Source organism: Trichomycterus rosablanca, chromosome 19, assembly GCF_030014385.1.
Source record: "Trichomycterus rosablanca isolate fTriRos1 chromosome 19, fTriRos1.hap1, whole genome shotgun sequence".
In the NCBI taxonomy this organism is placed as follows: Eukaryota; Metazoa; Chordata; class Actinopteri; order Siluriformes; family Trichomycteridae; genus Trichomycterus; species Trichomycterus rosablanca.
Genome location: NC_086006.1, coordinates 5,292,746 through 5,320,033, shown reverse-complemented (window position 1 = coordinate 5,320,033; position 27,288 = coordinate 5,292,746). Strand labels below are relative to the sequence as shown.

The 27,288-nt window shown below is 36.8% G+C and overlaps 1 protein-coding gene across 1 annotated transcript; it reads left to right on the top strand.

The window, feature by feature from the left end:
• The first annotated feature begins 1,655 nt into the window (after positions 1 to 1,655).
• pik3cd (phosphatidylinositol-4,5-bisphosphate 3-kinase, catalytic subunit delta) lies at positions 1,656 to 26,592 on the top strand. The gene is made up of 22 exons (XM_063016017.1): positions 1,656 to 1,799; positions 2,371 to 2,599; positions 3,451 to 3,677; positions 7,407 to 7,586; positions 9,031 to 9,186; positions 12,370 to 12,459; positions 14,908 to 15,129; positions 15,756 to 15,852; positions 16,573 to 16,703; positions 16,799 to 16,843; positions 17,469 to 17,636; positions 18,013 to 18,134; positions 19,018 to 19,161; positions 19,239 to 19,338; positions 19,513 to 19,694; positions 19,803 to 19,912; positions 20,010 to 20,088; positions 20,384 to 20,551; positions 22,789 to 22,912; positions 23,292 to 23,437; positions 23,551 to 23,683; positions 24,044 to 26,592. The coding sequence occupies exons 1-22, from the start codon at positions 1,656 to 1,658 to the stop codon at positions 24,176 to 24,178; spliced, it is 3,132 nt and encodes a 1,043-aa protein (XP_062872087.1). The 3' UTR covers positions 24,179 to 26,592.
• The last annotated feature ends 696 nt before the right edge of the window (positions 26,593 to 27,288 follow it).

Below are 27,288 nucleotides of genomic sequence, written 5' to 3'. Positions count from 1 at the left end.
CGATTATTTTATACTGTTAAACCTAAAACATGTCATAAACTTTTTGCTGATTGGTGTCACTGATCTATATTCATCTTGATTCGATCTGGTGATATCTAATTCATCAACATATTTTAATTTGCATAAATTCCTACAGACATACTCTTAAATATTGTTCTAACAGATTGCTCTGAAAATATAAGATCATAAGAGTTGTGCAACTTTAATTTTTTTTTTTTTTTTTTTTTTTTTTTTACTGAAGATAAGATTAAGCACTTAAAATAGTCGTAGTAGTTTACAATATTTTACAGTTAGATACATTAAGCTATGTTCTGTTGTCCACTCTTAGCATTACTCTTTTAAACTTTAATGCAAATCTACAAAACAGATTAAATGTGCTATTTTCTATTTCCACCGCTGTTTGTAAATCAGCAAATTTTTTCAGGTGTTATCATGTTGCATGTTTTCACACTCTTAACTTCTAGTACATCTGGGCCTACAAGTCATGGGTCTACAGTTTTTAATCTGATCTTTTGATAGGAATGTATGAAGACACGCAGAACGTAACAGCCCTGGAATTACTTTTACTTTCCTCTTACAGCTGTGCTAAACTAGAACTTAGCTCACACATTTTTACTTAAAAACTATTAAATGAAATATCATATCATTACTTATAAAACTTTCATATGCTTTGGCTTCGGTTTATTTTTAGACTTTTATTTTAAAGTTTTATGGTTTCAGATTTACCGGAAGATTTTGGTACCTTCAAGGAAATAATTTTTTTAGTTCTACAGTTTATTTGAGAACAAATTCTGCACAATACACCTAATTGAAGTAAACTGGACTTTAATCACATAATTATTAAATATTTTTAAAGAGCCTGGTGCACATCAATAGGTGTGTTTGATAGGGACTGCATCCAAAAATCCACTAGATGCAATCCACTGTGTATGCAATCCACTGCATCCAAAATCCACTTTGTAACTGCTCTTTAAACAGTTACTTATTTGTACATAACCAAGCACCAGGGTCCTTATTTCACTGTCCAGCTACTCTGGTTTTCTTCCACCTTCCAAAAACTGGCAGAACATCAGCTGTAACTTTAAATTGTCCCAGGTGTAGGTAAAGAGGCAAGTGGTCAAGTGTGTGATGCCCTATAGTAGATTGTCACCTGTTCAGGGCAGGTTTCAGTTTCGTGCCCTGTTAAAGAGAAGTGGTTACTAAAAGGGTTTGAATACTGTTAGAATGTCCCAAGACTAATGTGACTGTACACAAAGGTACAATATTTGACAAAGATTATTAAAATCATGTAATACTGAAATACATGTCCTTCACAGGTGTAAATAACCTTAATGACTTCAACTGTACATTAAATGAGTGTAAAGCTGCACTGTGTTCATTCTCCCAGGTGATTAATAAAGGATTAAGATATAACCTGCACATCACTTTTCCTGCTACGCATAGGTCTTGGTCTGCTTACTCTATGTAAAAAGAATTATTCAAACTTGTGAATCGTCTTTTGAATCGCTCCTCATGAAATGTGGATTTTTGGTTCACTGGTTTGTAGCAGGTTGACAGATGTTTCTTTCATTTTGTGCATGCTGCCATCACTGAACCGTGTGTTGTGCTTGTTTGTGTCAAACAGTGGGGCAGCCTGTAGATGAGCGACCTGTGCCATGCCGCCGGGGCTTTGCTACGAATTGCAGGATGTCTGGGAGAGGGAGGGTCGGGAAGAGGTCACCATGGAGTTTCTCCTGCCAACAGGCATCTACCTCAGCTTTCCCGTACTGCTCAGTGACACCATTGCCAATATTAAAAAGGTATGAAAGGTGTTATGCTACTGTGTCATGCTGATTTAAGTTGTGCATTTAGATGTGCTGATGTAAAATGTGTTTTATGTGAAAATGTTTATGTGAAAATGTAAATATTTTATATCACTTTTTGAGTTGTCTACATCCAAAACAGGGGATTCTAATAAGTAAATAATAAAAAAAAAAACATGCACTACCATTACATTCACTTACTGGGCCGATGAGTTTATCCAAAGTGACTCATTTGGAAAAGAATATTATCCAGTCAATTAAAGAATTAGGGCTTTGCTCAAGGGTCCAACAGTGGCAGCTTGGCATTGGTGGGCTAAACAAAGCAACCAATAGCGCCAATAGCACCAGCATGTTTTGCTGTTGTGATGGTATTTCTTTTAAGGAATGCTGTACATGTTGCTTACAGGTGTATAGTTCTAGCCTGGTAGCTGTTGTGTATGTAACCACAAACCACAAGAAATTTCTTTAATTTGTAATTTTAAGATAGTTTCAAAAATATGTGGCAGTTTTACTTATTTAGCAAGCTGAATACAATCTAATTAAACCTAAATGGCTACGTGTGTTTTAGAATGTGTGGAAGAACGCCTGCAGCGAGCCTCTCTTTAACGTCCTGGGTGATCCAGACGCATATGTGTTTACCTGCATCAATCGGACGGCCGAGCGGGAGGACGTGGAGGATGAGCAGCGACGTCTGTGTGATGTGCAACCTTTCATGCTTGTCCTGAGGCTGATAGCACGTGAGGGAAACCGCGTTGAGAAGCTCATCAACACCCAGATTAGCCTGCTCATAGGAAAAGGTTTGTTCTCCATTTATAGGCACCTGCTTATAATACCTGCTGTTTTCTTTAACTTTTCTAAAATTTTGTAGCACTGTTAACAGTACACATTCTAACAAAGCAGCTTTCCAGAGAACAAATTAGAGCCCAAGAAAGTCTGAGCCAATAGTGGCAGAAAGAAAACTCTTTAAGGTGTTTTAGAAGCATTAAGAGGAAACAAGTAAGAATTTTTAAGCCAACCACACATAAGAAAGAGTTAATATTGTGGCTTAATGTCTTTGGACAGATCAACGTGCTTAAAAGAGTCTTATGATTTAAAAGGAGGCAGTGGGTATTAATACTCACCCTCCCAGGTTGAAAGCCGTTGTGCTTCCTGGCTTTAGGGTAGCTTGGTGCTGCAGCTTATAATGTGGGTGCCACACAGCTTCATCATTTTAGTCCTAACCTCCTGTCTGTAAGAAGTTTGAGCTCCAGGTACTGCAGAAAGTACTGCAGATTGATTTCACCTTCTGAACACATGCAAAGAATGAATTGGCTGCTTAAAAAGGTGAGTAAATTAATGTGTCTGACGTTTCACGAACACTTGGCAGGAATACCAGGAACAGAGTGCCAATCCATCACATGACTTATTATGTGCAATATTATTCCGAATTATAACTATTTCATTTGATTAATTAATTAATATGTCAAAGCAAGACATTTATGTAAGGTCCTTAATATATAACAAATATAATCATTACAGCTTATGCACCCAACACAAGGACCAAAAGTAAAAGATGATTTTCTCTGAAGGATGTAGAATAAATATGGTAATAAAGCTGTCCTGCTGCTTTCAGAAAACTTATTTCTGCTGTTTGCATTATGTCCTGTAGGTCTCCATGAGTTTGATGCTCAGAAGAACCATGAAGTGAACGAGTTTCGGACAAAAATGTGTGCCTTTTGTGAGGAGAAAGCTCAAGAGCGGCAGCGGTTACCATGGTACCAGTGGATGGAGTACAACTTCCCCTGTGACTTGGAGCCAATTTCTGTGGTGGCTCAGTGTACGAAGAGTCGCAGTGCTAAAAAGATTTTTATCAACGTCAAATTTGAGGCCAGCGAGGTAAGTTTGTGGTCACCCATAAAACCGTTACCTGTATAGATTCACATGAAGTAGAAAACTTTTCTTCTGTATTTCTTTTATTTATTTTTGTTGTTGTTTTTGTTTAGAGTTAATCAGATAAGGGAAAATAATCACATGATTCTGCATCTCAAATCATAAGCTCAGTACAATTTAGTTTCTATTAGAAAATTTGGTTTAAATTATTTTACATAAAGTTGTGCATCATTATGGGATAGTCATGTCATTTAATTCCTTTGTCATTAAATTTTTTGTTCTTGCATCCTGTACATGATTGCTCATGGATTACTGACTATTTTGGCAAATTTGCTCTAAACATAACATGACAGTTTTATTCTACAGGGTGGGCCATTTATATGGATACACCTAAATAAAATGGGAATGGTTGGTGATATTAACTTCCTGTTTGTGGCACATTAGTATATGGGAGGGGGAAAACTTTTCAAGATGGGTGGTGACCATGGCGGCCATTTTGAAGTCGGCCATTTTGGATCCAACTTTAGTTTTTTCAATGGGAAGAGGGTCATGTGACACATCAAACTTATTGAGAATTTCACAAGAAAAACAATGGTGTGCTTGTTTTTTTTATTTTATTTATTTTTATTTATTTTTATTTGTTTTTTTTTTTACACCCATTTTTCTCCCCTTTTAGCACATCCAATTGTTCAATTAGCATCGTGCTTCCTCTCTGTCTATGCCGAACCCTGCCCTGACGGAGGTGATTGAAGCTAACCCGTATCCCCTCCGAAACACGAGCAGCAGCCAGATGCATCTTTGCCACCCACACATTGACGAGTTTGGCGCCACCTAGCATTGCATGCGGAGAGACACACCCTAAGGGCACCCCCTCCCATCTCTGTGTAAGCGCCTCCAATCAGCCGGCAGAGAACGCAATCGCATTCTGACAGAGAGAGACCCACATCCGGTTCTTTGTCCCACCCCCCACATGAGCAACCGGCCAATCGTTGCTCATATAGCCACTCAGCTTCGAACCGGTAAAGCAAGGCTGGATTCGATACCACGCTTCTCAGAATCCAGCCCTGGTTGCAGCGCGTTTCTTTTTACCGCTGCGCCACCTGAGCGGCTGGTGTGCTTGGTTTTAACGTAACTTTATTCTTTCATGAGTTATTTACAAGTTTCTGACCACTTATAAAATTTGTTCAAAGTGCTGCCCATTGTGTTGGATTGTCAATGCAACCCTCTTCTCCCACTCTTCACACACTGATAGCAACACCGCAGAAGAAATGCTAGCACAGGCTTCCAGTATCCGTAGTTTCAGGTGCTGCACATCTCGTATCTTCACAGCATAGACAATTGCCTTCAGATGACCCCAAAGATAAAAGTCTAAGGGGGTCAGATCGGGAGACCTTGGGGGCCGTTCAACTGGCCCACGACGACCAATCCACTTTCCAGGAAACTGTTCATCTAGGAATGCGCGGACCTGACACCCATAATGTGGTGGTGCACCATCTTGCTGGAAAAACTCAGGGAACGTGCCAGCTTCAGTGCATAAAGAGGGAAACACATCATCATGTAGCAATTTCAAATATCCAGTGGCCTTGAGGTTTCCATTGATGAAGAATGGCCCCACTATCTTTGTACCCCATATACCACACCATACCATCAATTTTTGTGTTCCAACAGTCTTGGAGGGATCTATCCAATGTGGGTTAGTGTCAGACCAATAGCGGTGGTTTTGTTTGTTAACTTCACCATTCACATAAAAGTTTGCCTCATCACTGAACAAAATGTTCTGTGTAAACTGAGGGTCCTGTTCCAATTTTTGTTTTGCCCATTCTGCAAATTCAGTGCGCCGATCTGGGTCATCCTCGTTGAGATGCTGCAGCAGCTGGAGTTTGTAAGGGTGCCATTTGTGAGTAGCTAATATCCGCCGAAGGGATGTTCGACTGATGCCACTCTCCAGTGACATGCGGCGAGTGCTACGCTGTGGGCTCTTGCTGAATGAAGCTAGGACAGCCACTGATGTTTCTTCATTAGTGACAGTTTTCATGCGTCCACATTTTGGCAAATCCAACACTGAACCAGTTTCACGAAACTTGGCAAGCAGTTTGCTAACTGTAGCATGGGAGATGGGTGGTCTCGTAGGGTGTCTTGCATTGAAATCTGCTGCAATGACTCGGGTACTGCGTTCACCAGACATCAACACAATTTCTATCCGCTCCTCACGTGTTAACCTCTGCGACATGTCAATGGCTGTAAACAAAGAGAAGCTTGTAAATAACTCATGAAAGAATAAAGTTACGTTAAAACCAAGCACACCATTGTTTTTCTTGTGAAATTCTCAATAAGTTTGATGTGTCACATGACCCTCTTCCCATTGAAAAAAACTAAAGTTGGATCCAAAATGGCCGACTTCAAAATGGCCGACATGGTCCCCACCCATCTTGAAAAGTTTTCCCCCTCCCATATACTAATGTGCCACAAACAGGAAGTTAATATCACCAACCATTCCCATTTTATTTAGGTGTATCCATATAAATGGCCCACCCTGTATATCTTGCCAAAATGAAAGTAATTAAAATTGTGTTTCTCAAGAATTATGTGCTACAGTAATTTGACCACAGAAAAAGAACAGCTACTAAAACCAATGACATCCAAAGACTGCCATGCTATACACAACCTTAACAAGTGTATGTAAACTTTGACTGTAACTACAGTAACAAAGTACTTATGCATTGTTACATCTAACTTCTGTCTACCTGTAGCTTGTAGCACGTGTATGAAGATTCTTTAAGTGATTATCATATCTATTTTTGGAACGGCATACAATATTTTGAACTTAAAAGACGTGAGGTGTTGCAACATCTGCACTAACATTCGGTGACCCAAATTTCCTGAGTAAAGGATTGTGTAAGGTAGTATATTTATACAACAGCACGTTTTCTGTGAATCCCCCACCTACACTACATGCACCCCAAACTTTGTAGCCTTTCTGTACAATAAGACTGAGAGATTGAGTGAGTGTGTTTGTCAAAGGAAAATTACAAAACACGTTCCTGCTGCTTTACATGCCAACTAATAACAATAGCAGAGTATTTCACTTCTCTTTGTGTAAAAATTTTGCAAAAAAACAGTGTACGTGCTTTGCAAATGAGTTCCCATAAAATTATCTTCTGAAATGTGTTTCTTTGTGACTTTGACCGACCCTGATTTTACTGGTAGCTCCCTTTTACTAGTTTATTATGTTTACTTTCTCTTATGTAAGAGCTTAACATGGTTAACAAAAACTGCCGAACAAAAAATATGTGATACACTAATAAATCATCATATTCATAATGCAATTTTATTATTCACTTTCTGGGGTTGGTTTTGCATGAAAGATTGGGCCATTACAAACTCTCTTTCCAAAAGTTTGGACATTTCGTAAAACGCAGTAAAACAAGAATCTGTGATCTGTTAATTTGCTTAAACCTTAATTTAACTGAGAAAAATACAAATAAATTACTTCAATGTTTTGACTGACCAAGTTGATTTGATTTGAAAATATAAACAAATTTTAAATTCAATGCTGGCAACATGCTTTGATGCACTGATTGTAAGCCATCTCTGGAATCAAAAAGCTGTTTTTTGTTAATACATGTTGATAAACATGAGGATTTTGCTCATATTATGATTTATCATGCAGCAATCTTTCTCTGTTCTTATAGAATCAGTGTTCACTAATGCATCTGGTTACTATTGCTCTGTTAGGAGAGCTTCATGCTGCAGTTGGACCTGCAGGACTTGCCAGTGGTTCTGATGCGCAGTGCACTTAAGAAAAAAGCTACAGTCTTTCGGTCATCAAAACAGGAGAGGACAGAGGACTACACCCTTCAGGTCAACGGGAGGAGTGAGTTCATCTATGGGAAATACCCACTGTGTCGCTTTAAAGTAAGTACACATGCCACTTTCAGTTCAAAGCTTTACAGAATGGGGATCTTGGGTGAGATTGTTGTGGAGAAACGACGGTGCATGAAAAAAGGGAAGCTCTGTTGCAGAGCTGTTAAACCATAGACGAGTTTTAAAAAAGTTTTTACTACTTGGAATTGGAAGTGCAGAGTTTAATGTTCCTGATTTATTCATTACTGAGTAATAATGCTTTTAGATTTAAGCATTGCATTTGTCAAATGAATTTTTAGCTTAACAACATAAACCTGGAATGAACGGGAAAGCTGGTAAAATGTTGTATAATATGGATTTTATCATATTGTAATGTGGTAAGCAGTAAGATTTTTACAGTTTGATTCAGTTTTGTTGTTTACTTTATTACATTGGTGAAACAAGTAAAACACATTTAGTTTGTGGTAATTAATCACATTCTTCAATAATTAATGTTTTACACACTTTTTTGTGTTGTTGTTTTCCTCCAAACATTTCGAGTTCATCCTAAAACCTGAAAATGATAGAAAAGAGCATAATGAAAATGCACAGATTTTATTTCTGTCTTTTATTTTTGTGTCTACTGTGAGAACTTACAAATTGATAGTGCACTTAGTCATTTAGTGCCCTACTGGCTTGCATCATAAAACTATGACAGCATTATTACTAATAGAACTTGGTTGCATTCAATCTTTTTTTTTTGTACTAAGAGAACCTTGATCTTCATTTTAATTAAATGTACTTATTTAACAAAATACTAAATTTGATTGTAAAGTATACATATGTACTAAATTATATTTTTATTTAAATGCCTGTCCTTTTAGACCTAGCCCCATTCACCTGATGTTTGAGTTAGTGGTTCAGGTTCTGCAAATTTGCACCGTTCCCTGTGTCTGTGTTTTCTGCAATGTCACAAAAAAACTCACTCTAATTAAAATGATACAACAGTGCAGTTCTTTAAGCTTATGCTTGTGTTCCCTAATCTGGTAGTGTTGATTCTGAAACTGCCAGTACCTGCAGAGATGAGTCATCCACCTCTAGTAGGCTTTTAAAAGTCAACTACAAAGAGTCTAATGCAATTTAAGCTGCATTAGACTACATAAATGACCAAGCTTCAGGATATAATGCTAATGACCATGGTCCTGGCCCTGCTCACTATCTGTGTATGAGAAAGGATTTATGTAGTCCCCTCTGTCGTTGCTCTCACAGAACCCCTTTCTAACGTCATACAGCTCACTGAAATGAAAATGATTAATCAGAAGTATTTTTCTTAGTCTAAGGATCTGATTTACTATGACACCTAATAACTCCAGTGGTCTTTGTGCAGTTATTTCAATTACTCATCACACAGTCTATCTAGGTGCATGTTTGTAATAAGTAATGTATGGATTTCACATACATCTCACTTGTAGTGCTGCTCAGTTTCACTTGTTCTCTTCTTGTTTGTCTTTTGCAGTACATTTTCTCATGCTTCCATGGAGGCCTGGCTCCCCACTTAACCATGGTGCATTACTCCACTATCTCTAAGTACCAGGAGGAACAGGGTTGTTTGAGCAACCAGGTCTGCAAAAGCCGCTCAGTGTCAAAACCTCCTCCGTTGCCTTTAAAAAAGGTAAGACAGGATTATCCCATCTGCTGTTATTAATGATATCTGTACTTCATATTCCTCATAGAACTGTTTAAAAAACACTTCACATCGCAGGAAGTCACTTCACCGTACCTAATACCCAGAATTATACCCAGAACAATATCTTACTTAGATTTTGTGCTTTTATTTTAATAATTGTAAGGTTTAGTCAGTAGAGGTGGCAGAAATGTACATATTCTTTAAAAAATCTGACTTTTCTTTTTTAAGTTTAAAAGTGCATGCTTTTAAGGTAATGAAAAAGTATACACATTTTATTTAGCAGGGGGCTTTCTTGATTAGATTTTAAGCAAGTACTTATTCTTCTGCACCTCAGATTGCATTGTAGCTCTGTCACTAGGCTGGAGTTGTGTGAAGTGTCTTTTTTTTTTTTACATTTTCTGCATTTAGCAGACGCCTTTATCCAAAGCGACTTACAGTATACAGTCTAAGCAACTGAGGGTTAAGGGCCTTGCTCAAGGGCAACCTGGCAGTGGTGGGGTTTGAACCAGCAAGCTTCTGCTTACTAGTCCAGTACCTTAACCGCTAGGCTACAACTACCCTATTTTGCAACATTAAGACAACAGAATGGACAGTACTGAATTTACAAATTAAAATTTTGTTAATAGTAGACGGTATATTAAAGTATAAACCAAATAGCTATTTTAGTGCCTTTTTGCAGTACATTATACCATGTTAAACTTTCATTTTTTTAAAAAAGCATTTAGAATATAGCACAACAATTATTGCTTATGTTGCTACATTGTAAAAGCAAAATGAATTTGGTTTATGTGACCAATTAACAATAGTTTTTCTTAGGTTCACTGTGTTAACTCCAAATAATTTTGTCAAGTACACCTTACAGAATATAAGCTTAATTTCATGCTTAAAATGTAAAGATATATCATTTTAGTTTGCTAAAATTGTAAAATGTATAGAACTTGTAATTTAACCAAGGAAGCAGAAACTGTAGTTTGTGGTTTACAATGTGAATTTCCCAGTCTTGAAAGAAAATGATCTCTACCCACAAAAACATGGTTACTATAAACCAGCAGAGTACATTAATGTGTTTTCTTATGAGTGCCAAAAAGTGGTTGTGAACGCAGCCTTAACTTTGCTAGGAACCTGGTGCTTGAGATTTGGTTCTTGATGAAAGCTGTCAGTTTATGCAATTCTAAGGTTGCTGGAAGTATTAAATCTAACTTTTAATGTGTTTGATTAAAGTAGAAATAACAGATTTTTCATTTCAAGGGCAGAATCTCTGAGTGCTTTACATACTTTAAATACTGATTTACAATACTGACCTAACATTCATCATGCTTAACAGAAGGTACAAAGTTGTTAGGTCTGACTGCGATATCCATGTTAATGTGAGATAAATAAGTGTCATGTTGATTTTATTTAAGTCATTTTTGATAATAGGGTATCATAATAGTGAATTTACTTGAAAAATGATAACATCGCTATGAATATGAAATTAGGCCGTTATCAAATCACATCTGATCAAATAATAATTGTTATTTATTTTTAACTACCTGTTCAATGTTAGATAACTGAAATCATGCTTAAATGAATGATTAATGATTTTGAGGAACGGTTTTAAGTTGGATCTAACGGATGTAAGACCTATGAATCAAATTCATCTCCTTTTTTGGTGTGTCCCTCTAAAGCCACACGCCAAACACACTCGTAGTTCATACACATTTAAGCGTAACTGACAAGCAAGTTAAACACTTCCTCATGTTGATAAGGCTGAATGTTGCTTCCCATTATTGTTTGTGTGTTTTATTCTCATTTTTACAGTGCCACTGGTTATGCATATTTTTTGTTTTTTTTGTATTGTTATTGTTTTATGAGGTGGTACAAAAGCAGAGTACCCTGAAAAGCCATGTAGATGTAGAGAGACTGTTGTGAGGAGGAAAAAACCTTTCTGACTAAAAATCACTCTGCACGCCCCCAGTACATTAATATAGTGACATCATATCATACCTTTGTTAGTCATTATAAAAATCAATGCGTGCTTCCAGTTGCTGTGAATGTTCGTTATTGTTGCTGGTTACCTGCATTAGTCATTTAAATTTTTTATTGCACCTAAACTGTTTTTTGGTAAAACTGTGAGCATTTTTACTTTGTAAGTTTGGTTATCAGTGCTGGTTTCATCATGTGTTAGTTCCTATTTGTGCCTTTTTAGTTCTGTTTTTTTTTTTTTGTCTCTAAAGAAAAACAGCACTTTTTTTACGTTAGTGTTTTGTTCTCTACTGGTTCTCATAAAAAACGCTTATGTGCTTAAAACTGGGATGTACTGACTAAACTAAATTAGTGTGCTGTAACATCTGCATCACTAAATAAGCCCCATAACTAATTTACATTCAGTATTGAAATGAATCTTAGAGTATGACAAAAATCCCCCAAAACTGTGAAGCTTTTCAGCCTTTTTAAATAAAACTTTTGACCAATTAACCAGCTCGTTATCCATGTTTTAATGTCTTTCACCTAAAATCACTATTACATTATATTTTTACATGCGTTTACTAAATAATCAATGACAGTTATGCAAATTAAATTAGTTTTTTTATACATATTACAAATGTGAGTTCATTAATGATACTGCACAGTCTATAGAACTCCCTGCAAATTCTAAAACTGGCTCGCTAGTCAGCCGGCTTGGTTTTTGCTCATGTTGCATACTTAAATTCTATATTTGGAAATATTTTTGCTTCTAATAATTATACTGTATTAATTTGAATAGGCTAATTTCTACCTGTAACCAGTGTGTTATGCTAACAAGCACCCAGTCAACAATATTTTGGTAAATGCATATGAATTAAACAAGCTTTTTAGCTACAAGCTGAAGTGTGTGTACACTTAGTTTAGACTTTTATCTGACAAGCAAACATTTATTTGAAAATGACTCAGCATATTTCACCAACATTTATAACAAATATAACCTCAGTATATGAGAACATACTAGATGTTATGGACAGTAGTCCATAAATACCATGCTAACTCAAACACATACTGCTGTCAGCTTCATAGCTAACTTACTCGAGTTGATTAAAAGACTCTTGTAAACCAAAACGTTCCAATTTCAGAATTTTTTTCTATGTTAAACAAGCTCTGATGTTTTAACCCTAGGTTTTTTTGGGGTTTTTTTCTCTGTATGTTCACCAGCAAAACACATCATCACTGTGGTCCATTCGTGAGCCGTTTCATATCCACCTGCTGCAGGGCATGCGGGTCAACGCTGATGAGAGCATGAAGGTAGGCCTCTCGGTTCTTCTTGTTTATTTGTTGTTAATAGGATTCTGTTGTGGTTGTTTACCGTTCTTTTAACTGCAGCAAACAGCTAGGGGTGAAATCATGAAGTGTGGTCATGTGACCCTGACCACATATTTCCCATAATTCATCAGAAGCGGTTGAGTAAAACATCAAAACAGGAAGTGGGGAGTGACTATCTGGCTTTCAGCGCTCTCTTGGGCCTAGATTCTTAGAAAAGGACAGCAGTGTTGTTTGCAATCGCCACTTGCATCGCACTTTTTTTTTTTAACATGTCACAGAAGTGAAAAGCCATGTGAGGTTATTTGACTCAATTGTAAAAAAGCTGTCAGTGTTATTCAGCTATTTTATCTAGAGTATCGGACAGAAGTGGAAAGCAAATATAAGGAATATCCGTTCAGAATTCAAAACTAGATATACGCTTTATGGACAAAAGTATTCGGACAGCCCTCACAATTATTTAGTTCAGGTGTTTTAGCCACAGCCATTGCTAAGAGGTGTGTGAAACTACTGATATACATTTAATTTTTTTTATTTGTGGCTAAAGTTTGGGCGAAAACCCTTTTTGTTCAAACTGGACTGTGCCCTTGTGCACGAAGTGAGGGTTGGTCAACTCTCACATGGAGGAACTCCACTGTCTTGCACAAAGCCTTGACATTAATTCCACTAATCATTTGGGATTAGTTGCAAAGTCGATTGCGAGCCAGGCTTTCTCATCCAACATTAGTGCTTAGCCTTGCAAATGTTCATTGGGCTGAATAGGCTCAAATTCCCACTCCGACGCCTTTTGGAAAGCCGTTCCAGAAAAATTGGGCCCATATGAAAGCCCATTGTTTTGGAATGAGATGTCCATACATTTAGATACATTTAGAAAACAGTTGGTTTATAATCTTTTTTGTTTTAACCATTTTTGCTTGCTATAACACCCTTTAAAATTCTCTAAAAGCCCCTCAGGTGGTGCAGCGGTAAAAACACACGCTGGAACCCGAGCTGGGATCTCGAATACACGTATTGAGTCTCAGCTCTGCTGGCCGGCTGGGCTGAGTGGCCACATGAACAGCGATTGGCCTGTTGTTCAGATAGGGGTGGGATATTAAAAGCCGGATAGGGACTCCTCGTAACTGATGCAATTACGACCTCTGCTGGCTGATTGATGGCGCCTGCACAGAGACGGGAAAAGAGTGCTGTCAGGGTGTGTCTCTCCGTACACAGTGCTGAGCCGCATTGCACTCGTCAAAGTGTAGGTCTTTATCTATAAACTGTAAAAAATACTATAGTATAGTCTATATCAAATTTTATTGTAATGAAATGTGTTGAAACAGATCACAGTATAAAAGCTAGCGTTATTTTATATGTGCAGATTGTGCAAATACATCTAATAAAACCTGATGAGAAAGGGATAAAGATTGTGCTAGGAGGACAAGAGTAATTTGGCCTTATTAAACGTCGAATGCTTGTTTGTTTACACCCCTGTGATTTGTCCTGTCAAACAATTACAAGTCTTGTCTGTAGCTGCTGCTGTCTTCTTCATAATAGCCTAAAGGAAAGCATTCACACACTTCAAATATTTCCTCTTTTTCATTGTGGCAGATTTTCTTGCTGGGTTAATGATAAAACGGTGGCATGTGGCCAAAGGTTTGCCAAGTTTTGTTCTGGGCTTCATCCCCATCCCCATGTTCATGTTTTTATTTGTCAAAATCAACACGTCAGTCATTATAACATAGTAGTTTTGGGATTTCAGTCATTTCAGCATACCAAAGTAAAGGTTGTCTGTTTGCTACATGCTATAATAATTTACACTTTCCTAGTGTCCCAAACAGTTTTATTTTAATTGAATTTGGGGGTGCGTAAATGTATGTATGTATGTATGTGTGTGTGTGTGTGTAAGTAAGTAAGTAAGTGAATGTGTGTGGGTTTGTACGCGAGTGTGAGTGTAAGTATGTGGGTGATGTGTGAATGTGGGTGTCCCTGTTATCAACTGGCGCCCTGTTTAGGTTGTTTTCTTGCCTTGCCATCAGTATTTACGGGAATTAAAGAGACCTTGACCCAGATCAGAGTCTTAATTAAAAAATAAATAAATAAATATATGCATGCCTACATGGTTGGATAGTTTAACTGACGTAATTTGGAATTCCATGGGGAAGTGGAATTTCTCAAATGCAATTTATTTTGATTTAAAATGTTTTTAAGAATTGGAAAATAATGAATGTGCTATAAAGAAAGTAATTGTACTCTTTCTGATTGTGTCTCTTATGGCATGTTATTCACAATGAAACAAACAAAGATAAACTAAACCTGAGGGACAATTATTGGTCATTAATTTAACACCCACATTAGCCTCGATTGTTAAATTGCTGGTTAAACTAATAACTGTTTGCACCACTTTTAGTAGCAGTGACATTGTAAAGAAAGTGCTTTTGTTTTTCCTCTCAGCTAGTGGTTAAGGCAGGTCTTTTCCATGGCAGCGAGCTTCTCTGCAAGGTGATAACCAGCACTGAAGTCAATGTGTGTTCAGATCCAGTGTGGGACCAAAAGCTCTTGTTCGACATCAACCTGTGTGACCTTCCTCGCATGACTCGCCTCTGCTTTGCCCTTTACGGTGTCCTTGAGAAGACTAAGAAGCAGCGCTCCACCAAGAAGAAAAACAAAAAAGCTGTAAGTCTCACATAGGAGGAAAAAAACATGTGCATTTGATTAAAACAGCTAAAAAGTGAATTTAGTCACTACAAAATGTTGCAGCTGTTTTTAACTTTATTAGCCAAGTTTGCATATAATATGTTACAAGAGTCAAATCAAAACCTCTTTACTCCTCACTACACAGACACACAGTCATTTGGTTAGTCTCCAGGTGCCTGTGTGCATTTGTTTATCAGGGCTCAAACCAACCACCTTTACTTCTGCTTTATCTGCCACTTCCCTTTCATAGAACTGGTAGAGAAGTCTACAGGGGTGAGAGAGGAAACGAGAATTGCCTCTCTGTCTGGCCCTCACTATATGTTTATTTTAAGCTTGACAGGGTCTGACACGGCTACAATGTGTTGGACTGGGTTAATGCATTGTGATCCGATATCTTAGTGCATCGTAACTGGCCACAGAATGTAAATCTGCCGCTCCTGTTTTTTAAATCACCACATGGTCAAAAGTGTAAAGTTAGGTCCATAAATACATATTATCCATAAATACATTTTATTTTACTGTAGGGGAGTACAGTGAGCATCTACAGTTAAAGTTCTCATAAGTAATGTATATGCAAATGCTGCTAATGTAATTTTGTCTTTCAGGACTGCCCTTTGGCCTGGGTGAACACCATGGTCTTTGATTACAAGGACCAGTTGAAGACTGGAGAGTGCTTTCTATCTACATGGCCTTCAGCTCCAGGTCTGATCTGCTTTGTTTCTACAATGCTTAGATTAGTAAATGGCTCAAGTATTTATCAGCTGCCTAAGCTTTTGTCACACAACCTGAAACCATGTATTTGTGGCTCGAGTTTTAATTCCCTAAAAAGCCATAGCCACTGTGGCCAGGAGCCAAAGAAAGCAGCGTTGGTTCTGCTCTCTTGATTGATGTTGAAGGCAGGGATATTGTTCCATCCATTCATCTGTATTATTAGGCATATTTGAGGTTGTGTATGGAAGATGGCAATAAATAAACTGAGGTTTAAAGGTTTGGCCAGCAACCCTCCTATTTATCTGGCTTGAGACCAATCATGCATGCATGTGTCCCCCAATGTCTATGTTTATGTAACAGCATGCACCTTCTGTATTTGTGAGCCCAGCCTTGGAATTGAACCCACCAAACTATTGCTGTTACCAGCAGCGTGAATAAAAGATAAAGGCATATAATTTATGTTATATAATTGATTTTATACACCTGTATGCATTTGGTGTTGCTTACACTAGTAAAGTCATTATTTTAGTATTGGTGTCCACCTACTTTTGTTTATAATTGTTTTTGGTTTAAGGAACCTAGAAAACAAATCAATCCACAGTTACAGACTGAAATGCACTTTTTAGTAATTGGGAAAAGCCGACAGTGAGGTAGCTTTTAGATCATGAATTGTAAATAACCAGGTTTCTGTGATCATTTTGTTTTTTGTAGATGACAAAGGGGATCTGCTGAATCCGATGGGGACAGTTGAAAGGAACCCCAACACTGACGGCTCTGCTGGTCTCAACATTCACTTTCCCAGTTTTAGACCTCATCCGCTCTACTATCCGCCCCTTGATAAAGTAAATCCTTTAGGGTTTTAAAGCACCTCTGTGATTACATGACATTTAGTATTTTTGTGCGTGTTATTTCAGCTTTTTTTCATTTAATTTTTCAGTTGTTTGAAATAAATGGAGAGAAGATTGTTGCTACGAAAGAGGAGGTATGAAGCAAATTATCTAAATACATGTGAGATTATATGCACAATAATTATTACTGGATTTCAGCACTCATCTGATTAGTCAAGTACATGTAAACAGCATTTAAATTAGAATAGGGGCAATATCATTCATGTATTTCTTTTTTTACTAGCTTTATTTCGAACAATGGGTCATTCTGGAAGGTCTTTCTGGAAGAGTTGTGGCTGTAATATGAACAAAGTGTGGCTAACTTTTTATTAATTCATTTTATTTGTTTTAAAATAGAATGTCAAACTTATAGTCAGGTGTTCACATACTTGTGGTCATTCAGTATGTGAGGAAAATAAATATTGTAGAACTTATATGCGTGACTTTACAATTTAGTTATTACCAGTTAATTTTAAAAGTACTGGGAAATGTATTTAAACTATGCTTTACTTGTAGAGACATCACCAAAAGAAATTGGATTATTGAGAAACTCAAGTAGACTCAAAGGATTCTTATCATCAGATTACTGAAGTGCATGAAATCCTGAAAATTTAATTACTGGCAAAATCTAATTTCTTTCAGACTATTTTGATTTAATGATACATAAAAGCATACAACATTTGGTGTTTTATATTCTAAAAAATCTGTTGTTTGTCCCAGCACCTGAAACTCAAAGAGATAGTGGACAATAAAAACCACACAGAGTTCTTTGAGGATGAAAAAGAGCTTCTTTGGAAGTTGCATGGGGACGTGAGAACACTTTACCCGGAGAGCCTCGCCAAACTGCTTCTCATCACCAAGTGGAATAAACATGAAGATGTAGCACAGGTACTACAAATACATAATAGCAAGCATAAGTGATCCATTATTTATGATATCCTTGTGTATTAATATCCTGTTGTTTTATTTTTTTTTTCATTTCATTTTAACACTGCTTTATCCTGGTCAGTGTTGTGGTGGGCCCAGTTTCCCCTGAAACACTGGGTGCAGGGCATAAATGTGTTTGTACTCTTTAATTGAAAATCAATCAATCAAAACAGCCTACCCCAAATATTCCACTGCATGATCCTGCACAAAAGCTGCAAATTATTTGACTTGATTTTCTCTGTAAATTAACAACACAGGCAAGCGGTATCAGCTAATTGAAATTCCTAATAGTTTTTTTTAAGCAGTCTCTCAGCCGCTGACTTGATGTGTGTTTCAGGTAGTGGCTTTATTACGAAAATGGCCAGAACTGCCAGCCCTGCATGCTCTGGAGCTGCTTGACTACAGTTTTCCTGACCCTCACGTCCGCTCTTTTACCATTCGCTGCCTCAGGAAGTTGAGGTAGGTGCCCTAAAACCATATGGCTTAGGTGTATCTTAGGTGTACATTCAGCTATGGTCTCACAGAGCTTTTAGAAGTATTGAAATACAAAGTTTATAAGCTGTAATATTATTTGTTAATGTATACACTAAATAAAGTTTTTAAATAACTTTATCATGTGTGGCTTCGCTGAACTGCAGCTTTATATTTGCACTAATATGCAGTCACTGGTAATACTGATAGAAATGCTAACTGCTTTTCATACCCAAGCCATTTCTAGTCAGTCCATCGTCAGTGCTTACTTTTTTTGTTAGCAGGTAGGGTTTATATGTGTATACACACCACTGCAAGCCACAGAAATTCGTCTGGCCATGATCTAATTTTAGGCAGGTAGTAGAAAGGGTCATTTGAAAAAAATTTGATATTTTACTAAGTAAGATGTTCTGACACTTATGAGGGAAGCTGATTTAAAACTTTACTTTTAGATTACTTGAATGGCTGCAAACTGGAGTAATAAAGAAATGTAAGACTTACACAGCCATCATTCAATATTCTTGGATTCCACATTTGTGGATTTGGTAATTTGCATGTTTATCATTGGTAACGAAATGGTATTTTTTTTGTCGATTTGTGGCGTACTGTGAGAAATCACATAAACATTACTTAAACAGTCTATGTACATCAGAGTGAATGCAGCAAATGTGAATGACCCAAAGATTGGATGGTACTAATAAGAGAAATGACAGTAATGTTTATGTGTTACATGTCACACACATGTAATTGTTTGGTTGATCTATTGGTTTTAGTATAGTAAGATGCCACAGTATTAAATAATGGGTTTTATTAATAAAGTGTTGATTATATTGTTAATATTCTGACATATACTGTTTATCTTTGCCAACAGTGATGAGGAACTCTCTCAGTACCTTTTACAGTTGGCCCAGGTTCTAAAATATGAACCATACCTGGACTGTGATTTAACCAGCTTTCTCTTGGAGCGAGCTCTGTCCAACAAAAGGATAGGTCACTTCTTGTTTTGGCATCTCAGGTAAGTTCTTGCTTCAGAATTCATCACGTTTCTTTCATCAGGCAATTCATGTGAATAACATAATTTTTTTAATGAAGGTCAGAAATGCATGTGTCCTCTGTCAGCCTGAAATTTGGCCTGATCCTGGAGGCATACTGCAGAGGGAGCATCTACCACATGAAGAGCCTCATGAAACAGGTCAGTACATTTCATTTATTATCTTTATTTGATAGTAAGACTAACACTAAGATCAGAGTACAAAGGTCTGACCATTGATGGGTTCTCTAATAATGAAACAAAAGATATTAGTCAGTTGTGAGTTAAGTAATTTATGTTAGCTTGTTATTAATAGTGTGTATGTTCTCTCTACAGACTGAAGCTCTGAATAAGATGAAGGCTCTGAATGATTTCGTGAAGTCAGGCTCTCAGAAGTCTGCATCCAGATTACAGATTACAGAAGATATGCAACTGTGCATTAAACAGGACACATACATGGAGGCACTGTCTGGTATTGTGTCCCCCCTCAACCCCAGCATCATTCTCTCCGAAATCTGGTACAGCTTATATTATACCCTTAATTACTGATAAAAAAAAGCACTATGGTAAAACAAATCCTCATTAAGCCTAATCAAGCCATTAAAAATATTTGTATTTTTCTTCAGCACAGACAAGTGTAAATTCATGGACTCCAAAATGAAGCCACTCTGGCTGATGTACAAGAACAAGTGTGTACAGATGGACACTGCGGGCATTATCTTCAAAAATGGAGATGGTACGAAGGGCCAACTTGTTACCCAATTAACCAACCATCTTGTACACATGCCATTTACTTAAATACTAGAATGATCTTTTTTTGTTTCTTCTTTCAGATCTAAGACAGGATATGTTAACTCTTCAAATGATCCAGCTTATGGATGTCCTGTGGAAGATGGAAGGGCTGGATCTTAGGTTTGTATAAGCAGAATTTCTTTCTTTTTAATGACCTGTAGTCACTGCAGAACACTTTAAGGAATCATAACCATGCCAAACAAATCAGGTCCTAATCAGGTCAAACAAAATGGGATAGGCTGTATTTATTGGGATATTTTTTAATTGTTGAAATTGTTGTTAATTAAAAAATTAGTTTTAGAAATAAAGGTACCATAGTTCTAATATTTTAAAGCATGTACAAAATAGAGTTTTGAGGGAGTTTAAACGTGCTTCTTATCTCTTTCTCTTTTTGTACATTTTTTTGTGTGGATAGAATGATTCCATATGGCTGTTTGTCCACTGGGAATAAGACTGGTCTCATTGAGGTGGTGAAAAACTCTGATACCATCGCCAACATCCAGAGGAACAAGAGCAACAGTGCAGCCACTGCTGCCTTTAATAAAGATGCTCTTCTCGACTGGCTCAAGTCCAAGAACCCAGGGTGAGCACATCACAATCCACCTATTTCAGTTTATGGCATATACCACTCTGTACCACTTTGTGATTTAGCTGTTTGTTTGTTTTTATGTCATTTAAAAAGTTAATTTGGCCTAATAAAAATTATTTATGTTGCAGCTGATATAAATAACTGGGAATATGCATCATGTCTGTAACAGGGTATTTAATGTGGGCTTGGGTGTTGGTATTAGGTATTGGACAATTGATTAGGGGGTTTAAGCCCCACCACGTTCACTGTCAATGCCCTTAACCATCGGTTTCTTGGATTGTATAATCTTTGAGTTTTATGTCACTTGTGATAAAACCAACTACTAAATGCTTAAATGTAAACAAACAAATTGCCTATTAAAGTCAGGCAATTTATCATTAAAATGCAAACCATTTAAAGCAAATCAAAGGTCTCTGAGGCTGCCACCCAGAGCCCTTTTTACCTTTACCCATACTGCTACTACTGACACCTCACATGGTGATAAAACCAGCTTGGTTACATGTGCTGACGAGCTGTTACATGCTTGCAAGTTCTGTGCCTTGCTATCTGTTGGTTATTCGAAGAATAATTAAACACACTTTTACACACCATTAGATCATGGAGAATTGGAAACATGTTCTCTGGAGTGATAAAAAAAACCTTTTTCAGTATGTTGGTTTGATGGACAAATCTGGGTTCGAACATTGCCTGGAGAGTGCTTGACTACCAAATTGCCAGATTTAAAGAATGATGGTCTGGGGGCTTTTTTAAATTGGTCTGGGCTGGTCCCCAAGCTTCAGTAAAGGAAAAATTAGGTATAATCTACATAAAATGATACTCTAGAGAATGGCAAATTTCAAGTATTGTAGCAATAATGCCCCATAAGTAAGGCCAATAAAGAAATAAATGAACCCTGTATAACACTTAATGAATTAAAATTGGAATTCAAGCCCTACCACTCAACATTAGTACATACTGCTGCTCTTGTGGTAAAATTCCTGTTGTCCTATTTCATATTCTAGTGGAAAGACTTCCCATTAGAGAGGAGGATGTTATAGCAACAGCAGGGGACCACATCCAAATCAATGACCATGTTATTGGATGTGATGCTTTCTTCATTTAAATGTTATTATATAGCCGTGCTTTTTTAGTGTCAGTTCCCTGTTGACTTAGCACACTGTGCTTATCTTTTTTAAAATTTTGCTTAAGTATATCTTATTTCAGTGTTTTTTCCTGTTGCTAGTGGATGTTAAACGGGAAGTCCATTGATTTGATTCTGTGAAACACGAGATGACTTCCCATTATAGAAGTATCCAATCTGCTCCCCAGAGCCTGGGCTGATGGGGTGAACGTTTGACAGCTTTCTGTAAACTGTATGCAGCAATCTGTAGCTCTAAATTGCTCTCTCTGCTGCCCTTAAATGTTGGTCCTAAGTGTCTTATTTAATGTGCATTTGTCGATAGTCTAAGAAATAAATGTGGCACATGGGGCACATTAAATAGTTAAATGATGTCATCCTAGCTATGATGCATCACCACTGTTGTAAATGCTTTGCTTCTTCTGGCATGTGAGTCAATAAATGCATTAAAATGAATTGATGCAGAATGACCAATTAACTACAACTGTATTAGTGAAGATGTTTCATTTCTTTTTTTTTTTTTTTAAAGGAAGGATATATAATCACTTTTCTTTAAATAAACAAGCTAATGATTAACTAAACTACACTATTTGGCAAAAAATGTGGACATTGCTATATAAAAACAACTATGGTATATAAAATAAATGATATGCTTTAAACTTCGTGTCAGCGCTTTGTAGAAGAATCTTTTCAGTTCCTGTATGACTGTCTGTCTGTGCTTGAATTGGAGCCAGATTGTCTTATCTAACTTCAGTACCAGACTTCACAAATGCTCTTTTTTTCTAAATAAACACAAATTCCCAGACATAACATTTTTCCATATTTTGTGGAAAACATCTCTAAACGAATCTGGAATGAGATGGGCTTGGGAACATTGAGCAGATTCATTAAATTTAAAGTAATATAAAGAAATATTTTATACAGCAGCTTTATAAAACATGTTTCTCAGGTGAACCGTCGAGTGTCTTTACTTAAGTGAGCAGCTCCACCTCAGCTTTGTGTGAAATGCGTTTCTGATAAGAGATGACATACTTCCTGTGACTCAGCATGAGTGCATGCTGGATCATATTTTTATCAGTATGCCTTTGAACTGAAGTAATCTTTGTGTTTTCAGGGATAAACTGGACCTGGCTATCGAGGAGTTTACTCTGTCCTGTGCAGGTTACTGTGTAGCTACATATGTTCTGGGAATAGGAGATCGTCACAGTGACAACATCATGATCCGTGAAAATGGCCAGGTAGGACAAAAGTAAACACCTCCTCTGTTCCTGACATGAGACATATTTAAGTGGTAATGGTTTTCTTTAACACAACACAAGAAGACACTATAGTGCAATATTCTATGAAGAGATCAGTGGGCTAAAACCTTTGGGCTGGTTAATTCTAATAATACAGAAATGTTGGTGTTTAAACAAGATACTTAATGAAATTTCAAGCCAATCACAAGTTCTTTTTGTTTAATAGTCATAGCATAAAGAAGATAATAACCTTATTATGGCATTGTCTAATCTGCTTGTCCATGGTGTCTAGACTATTGATTTGTTTACATCTGTTTGTATACATGGCCATGGTAAATTCCTGGTAAATTTATACCTTTGAATGTTTTGTCATTTTCAGCTTTTTCACATAGATTTCGGGCATTTCTTGGGGAACTTTAAGGCAAAGTTTGGGATCAACCGAGAACGTGTGCCTTTTATTCTCACCTATGACTTTGTCCACGTCATTCAGCAGGGCCGGACCAACAACAGTGAGAAGTTTGAACGGTCAGTACATGAACATACTTATAATATTAATAACAATAATAAAAACAACAACAATACAGTACACACTGCTACTGACACACTTGCATGTTTAAACGCGTGTGTATGTTTTACAGGTTTCGTGAGTGCTGTGAACAGGCCTATAAGATCCTGTGTCGAAATGGAACTCTGTTCGTGAACCTGTTTGCCTTGATGAGAGCTGCAGGACTTCCTGAGCTGAGTTCCTCAAAAGATATCCAATATCTGAAAGTAAGACCTGTTAATGGCCTGTAAATGTGTATTCAGAAGAAAGGGGAGTTAAATATGTACACAGACTGTGACAGAGAACAATCCCAGATGTATTTACACATCTAGTGGAATTTAAATTAAAAATATTGAATTGTTCACTAATTGTACTTCTCTCTGCTAGTTCACTCATAAATGACTCTGCATCAAAGACTCTGCATTAAAGATTACTGGATACTAACCAGAACTTTAACATTTCTAAATTAATAAATAAATTAACAATAATAAATTAACATCCAAATAACTATTTACTGAATAACCAGTTGTGTTTACAAATGAACTGGTATCAATGTAACTATAACTTTTTTCTTATTATTTTTAAAGGACACTTTAGCACTGGGCAAATCTGAGGATGAAGCTCTGAAGAATTTTAAAGTGAAGTTCAATGAAGCTCTGCGTGAGAGCTGGAAGACCAAGGTGAACTGGATGGTGCACACTTTTGCCAAAGATAACAGATAAATAGTGGCATGTTCAGCAGATGCTTTGCATGCTAATCGAAAAAGCCTAAATCATTTTAAAGTCAGAGCTTAAACTCCTGCAATTTCCTAAAGACTGGAAATTCATCTGTCGTCTCTGTATTTTGCTTTGTTTGATCAATGTTTTCACTACCAGTTTAGTGATTGTGCATAACTACTAAATAAGATATGCATAAGAGCATATGGAGTTATGTGGACAAAGTTCCTTTATTTTCGCAGAAAACACCTGATGTTGCCTTTGCAAAGCAAACAAACAGTTGACATAAAAAATTGACAAAATGTAGTACATACAGTGGAGGTAAAACATTTACGTACACTTGAAAGAGAGGCATGTCATGGCATTCTTTTTATTTAAATACAATTTCTGCAACTGTTTTTCTAATGTGAATGAACAATTGGAACAATATTGTGGCATGCTATGATATTCTCATATGCTAAATTCTAGGACAGACCGATGAAGTACTATGCAATGTGATTACTGACATCTGGTGGTGAAGTGGTGAAATTGCACTCCCTATTACAAATCTGTATTAACTTCACAGCTCTGTACACCTGATTCTGTAATGAAATCTTAATACCATGGAAAGTTTTGTCATTTTTGCAGAAAACCAAATGCTGTATTGAAATATACTGATACATTAGTTGCTTACATTTTAATTTAATTTAGAAACAAGCTCAATCATTGGTGCAGCTTATTTCTCCACAATCACTGACCTGATGCTGTATTACTGTGTAAGGCATTGGAAATGCTCTGAACGTGTCTGATCTGAAAGTGTATGTATTTCTGATTTGTAATTGTACAGAACAGATTGACTACTTGCCAGGAGAAGGAACACATTTAGTGTTTCTTAGAGTTTACATTTCTATCTGTTTGTACTTGAATGTTTTGGTTGTAAATATTCCTTTTTGTGAATTGTATTTTGTATTTAAAGTTTTGAGCAGTATTTTGGACTATCTGTAGTTGTGGACAAAAGATAATCATGAAATGAGAGATGGTTTTTGGATAAATGGCAGTGTTTTAGTCAAGGCTGAAATGTGTGTGTGTTGAATTTCCTTGCCTGTGCTGTATAATGGGGTATTTATTAAGATTTAAACACTTTTGGGTACATTGTGCAGGCTTAAGTTGGCCCATACTTTTTCATGAATTACTAGCAATGTGTGCACTTCACAAAGACAGATCAGTTTAATTGATCTACCTCTTTGGTAATCTTCAGGTGAATGCTAGTGAAAAGTGTTTTGTCCTGTGATATTTTTTTTTTTATAACGGAATGCACCTGGAAACTTTTTGTGCCTATGTTGAAGATTGCTGCACTCATACACTTTCTACTCATTTTATATTGTTGGACATCAGTCATTTTCTAATTTAATTGCAGCTATGTGTACTATATTTGTATTGTTTGATTATTTTTCAAATAAATCTGGCCTTTTCTCTAGCATTGAAGTAGATATGTTTGCTACATACAAATTTGGATGCCATTTAATTATTTTTAGTGTTTATTCAATTGGACATGTAGAAAAAAGGTTCCTGAAGCAGAATTGCATTCCAGTACCATTTTAACACACCCTTGTTGACTTAATGCTTCTTAATGACATTCACACAGGCCCACAATGCAACTGTGATAAGTCTTCTTACTAAAAGTGAATGAAATCCTCACCAATAGCATGCAGTGCTTGGTTAGTATAGATGGCTATACTTGTTGTTAACAATGTTGTGTATTTCTGGTCAGAGGCCGACTTTCTTTAAGTGCAAACAGGCTCCAAAAGCCTGAAACAGCTTCATGTGACTTAAATACATTTTTTACACACTGAACCATTCATTAGAACTATTGTAAGAAGAACTTATGTCAAAGTTTTCACCCATTTTAGACCCATTAGAATCAGAGCTGAATACTGCTGTATACACCAAAGCATTATAATTACACATTAATTTCGGTCAATACAGTGTGAAACAAGTGTGATATGTTTTTTATAGCTTGTGATTTTATTACACTGATCATTGTTAAGCTCTCTTTTACTAAATGTTTTAAATTTTAAATGACCCACTGCTACAGAATATTTACTCTACTATATAGTATTGGGAATTTCTTTTTAATGGTTGAATTTATGAGTTTGGAAACAGTAGAAGGCAAAAAGAGTATGTTACAGACAGTACTGGAATTCAGACAGTTTGGATTTAAGATCTATTGTTGTCAGAATTAAAGCAACTTCTTAACCATGACCAATGTGAACCTTTTTCAGCCCAGGAACATTGATTATTAATAATAACAACAATAATAGTAATAGTAAATGGGGTCTGCTGTCACCTCTTCTTTATGTGTCCAATGTTATTTGGCATTAAAATGTAAACATTCTCTGCAGTCCTTGTTTCTTTTTTCTTTTTCTTTTTGCTAATTGTACATTGCATAGTTTGTTACACAAATGCTTCGAATGTCATAAATGACTCATTTAAATGGTCCAGTGAGTGTGTGTGGTGTTTGTTTAATATTGATATTAATTCATTAATTTATTCTTTCATTTATTTTATAAACATTAAAGTATTTCAGGGTTGCCAGGAACAGAGAAACTAAAGAAAAAACCTACTTGACAGGGCATCTCACACATTCATCCCCTCACCTTACAATTAGTGGGCGGCACGGTGGCTAAGTGGGTAGCAAGGTCTTGGGTTCGATCCCCAGGTGGGGCGGTTCGGGTCCTTTCTGTGTGGAGTTTGCATGTTCTCCCCGTGTCCGCGTGGGTTTCCTCCGGGAGCTCCGGTTTCCTTTCACTGTCCAAAGACATGCAAGTGAGGTGAATTGGAGACACTGAATTGTCCATGACTGTGTTCGATATAACCTTGAGAAGTGATGAACCTTGTGTAATGAGTGACTACTGTTCCTGTCATGAATGTAATCAAAAGTGTAAAACATTACGTTAAAATCCGAACAAACAAACAATCTTTACAATTAGCATAGGCAATTTGTAGTAACCAATACACCTTCTGCAAGCTATCTTTTTGGTACCTGGAGAAAACCCACAGGGACACGGAAGAACATGTTAAATAGCTCACAAACCCTGACCAGAGGTGAGGGTCAACCCTTGATCTGTACTTTGTAA